Source organism: Nicotiana tabacum, chromosome 2 (assembly GCF_000715075.1).
Source record: "Nicotiana tabacum cultivar K326 chromosome 2, ASM71507v2, whole genome shotgun sequence".
NCBI classification, from domain to species: Eukaryota; Viridiplantae; Streptophyta; class Magnoliopsida; order Solanales; family Solanaceae; genus Nicotiana; species Nicotiana tabacum.
Genome location: NC_134081.1, coordinates 93,142,650 through 93,145,990, shown reverse-complemented (window position 1 = coordinate 93,145,990; position 3,341 = coordinate 93,142,650). Strand labels below are relative to the sequence as shown.

The 3,341-nt window shown below is 36.0% G+C and overlaps 1 protein-coding gene across 1 annotated transcript; it reads left to right on the top strand.

Moving 5' to 3' along the window:
- The first annotated feature begins 2,695 nt into the window (after positions 1 to 2,695).
- On the top strand, positions 2,696 to 3,055 carry LOC107820266 (VQ motif-containing protein 1). The gene has a single exon (XM_016646526.2). It carries the CDS (start codon positions 2,696 to 2,698, stop codon positions 3,053 to 3,055), a length of 360 nt encoding a protein of 119 aa, XP_016502012.1.
- The last annotated feature ends 286 nt before the right edge of the window (positions 3,056 to 3,341 follow it).

Genomic DNA, 3,341 nt, shown 5'->3' with positions numbered 1-3,341 from the left:
TTTTTATTTTTATTGGGTTATTATTTATTAGACTGAAAATAAAAACTAAAAACATATTACCAGAAGATAGTATTTTTCGCTCACTATAATTTTTGTGTGAGTTAGTGAAAGTTTTATATTTTTTGTGTGAGAAAATATAATTATATGATTTTTGTGAAAAAATATCATAGTGATATGACTATTTATGAAATGTACCCCACAACAGAGTATCACTGGAACACATCTTTAAATAACAATAAGAACTATGATTTCTCTCGTTCCTTGTTTGGTCTTGAAAACTATCTAGAGTAGTGAGGTAAAATTAGACAAGCTAAAGATCATGAAGTGTTGAGTCTCATATCAGTTGTGGATTTTCTAGTTGGTCTCATAATATAGTCTTGGACAATCTCAAAAGCTAGATTTCGAAGTTGAGTTAGGCACAAAGTCTTTTTTTTTTATTTTAATTATGGTCAGAGAGACTTTCTCATTATGATTTATCCGATGTTGGGCCTTCATTTTATATTATTCAAGTTCTAGATGTCTAGTCTTATGCGTGTGAGGGAGTGTTGAATCACATATGTATTGTGAATGTAGTAATTGATCCCTTAATATAATCTTGAGTCATCTTTATCTCGTAAACTAGCATTTGGGATTGAGTAATCCTAAAATCCATTTTCTTATCGTGAAGCACCATAAAAAGACATGACGAGAGCCAGGAGGCATTGTAGGATATATAGTTGACTAGCGTTGACTCCTTCTGTCAAAGACTTATGATTAGACAACATATATATTATGTTAAAGACAAAAAACAAGTTGCCATTGGCAGCACAACTTGGTACTATAACAATTTAAGAACCCCACTATCCTCGCTGTTTATGTTTATAGCTATTAATTCTAACTTCTAGGCTAGTTTTGACCAATATTATGGTAACTGGTGAGATTTGAAAAGGAAGACTTTTTCAGGGTAAGTGGGTAAATTTTAGGGCGAGTGATGTTTAGATCTCTAATTTTGAATTTGAACGTTTTAATTTGAATGATATGCTAATGACTATTTGCCTTCTATCATTTGACATAAATCCTTTAAAATCGGGGTTGCATTTGAAAAGGTTCCTAGTACGAAATGTGTAGCACTAGAAATCCTGCACGTTTACGTTGTTTGTTTTACTGCACGGTCAAGCAACAAAGCTCTTTAATATAAAGTGTAGTACTAACAGATTTATTTAATCAGATTCCGACACTGAATTATAAGTGTTGTAATAGTTAATGCTATTCATTTGTTGTAATGTTGCTGGAAATAAGTTTCATACTACATGGTATGCTTATGTTGAATCAATTTTAAGGAACATAAACTCTTTAGTGTAACCTAAACAAACTTACTCTGTTGTATGAACATGCAAATACTGAGACCTTCTTCTACACTCTAGTACTGACGAAATTAAACATACATTTTTCAACTTTAAGCTACTTCATAGATTACAATTATGCTCAATTAGGATTTCTCATCTCTTAATTAGGTTCAAGGATAATTAGGTGTATACGGTCGAAATAGATTTCGGCTCTCCTACGCTCAATCGAGTTCGAATGATAAGCGACCGGAGTGAGATTTTGGGATGAGTTCCGAAGAACAGTAAAAACAAGCTTCGAGTTCCAAGGCTGATCGAGGAGTTGGCTCGATACCATTATCGAGCCATGACCAAATCGACCCTCAAGGCAACATGAGGGTGGTCGGAAACGCACTACACCCACCAGGTCGAGTTCAAACCAAAGCCGAGGGCTCGGCCCAATAACGAGTTCGAGCCAGTATCGAGCTCGCAGACAAGAGCCGTTGCAACCGCACTAAGGGAGAGAATCTTGGCAGGAATCAAGGAAGAGACAATTCATCATGGGTTCTCCACTTTATGCTTTGCTTTATTTTAAATAAAGTAGGATCCCTCTGCTATAAAAGGGGGAATTCTTGTAAGCAGGGCAGGCTCTCACATATTGTAACAAAAAAGATTATTTCTCATATCGAAAGATATCCCCTTGTGCTTGTTTTAACTTTATCTTATTCGTTCTTCTTGCTCAACTATTCTCATTCTCATTGTCAAGAACATAGGTATTCTCATTTCCAAATACGGTTTGTATCAAATTATATCACATATCTTTAGAACCATATTTAAATTTAACTCTATCCGTTTTTCGGGTAAATATTAGGATATATATTTATGACAAATCCCACCTAGCTACTGTATGCATGAGAACGCGTGAATTTTTTCCCCCTATTTTTGTCTATAACTGGTAGCCAAATATCAATCGATGCAATTTCGTGGGTCGTGCAAGAATAGTACATTTTCTTCAAATGCGTGCTTTGACAGTTTTTTTGTTTTTAAATATCATCTGCTTTGGAAATTGACTTAACACCTCCAGTCCTTCTAGACAGCACACAACGGTCAACTCTTTCTTAACGACGCCATTTCTAAACTATCAAAGTGTCAACGTTAACAAAAACTAAAAAAATGAAACTTCAATTATTTGCCGTATATACTTCCAAATCCTACACCCTCTATAAATACGTACCCACATATTATCTTCAGTAATCAAATAAACTGCCCCTCCGATCCTTCCTTAAAGCCATTTATCAACATTTTCCATTTAACGTAAAAAAAGCAGAAGCTATTGGCTGTGTTCGTTGCTAGCAATAAGAAGAAGAAGAAGAAGGCTTAGAAATTAATTAAAAATGTCAAAAGCAGCAAAGAATATGAGAGTTCCAGTGAAGATAATTGTAATCAATACACAATATATAGAAACGGATGCCAGCAGCTTCAAATCAGTAGTTCAGAGGCTAACCGGCAAGAATTCCACTGTAGAGCTGGAGGCAACAGCCGCTCCACCGCCACCGGCAGCCGCTTCCTACGGCGGCCACACTAGTTGGAATTATCAAAATGGTGAAACATTATTAATGGCAGAGACTGAGTCTATTGCGTGTAAACCAAGTCCGATTTTAGGGTTCAACGATTTTGACAAGTTATTTAAAGAGTTGCCTCCTGTGGACGACCTTCTTCGCCTTTGTGCAGATGAATTTCGTTCTAATTTTTAGCCCACGCGTGACTTATTCCTACATGCTACTGCGTCTTTATTCTAATTTGTTACGTTGTACTAAATCATTTCTACTACCATTATTTAATTCATTCATTCTTTATTATCCTTCTCTAGTTCTGCTGAGCCCCCCCAAATTTTTACGCTCTGGTTAACGATTTTGGGAAGATAGGTGTGTTATTACAAAGAGAGATGAATTCAGGATATAAAATTTGCGGTTTAAACCTCTAGTTTAGGGGTGGCAAGTGGGTCGGGCCAGAACATAAATGGGCCTAACAGGCCGGTCC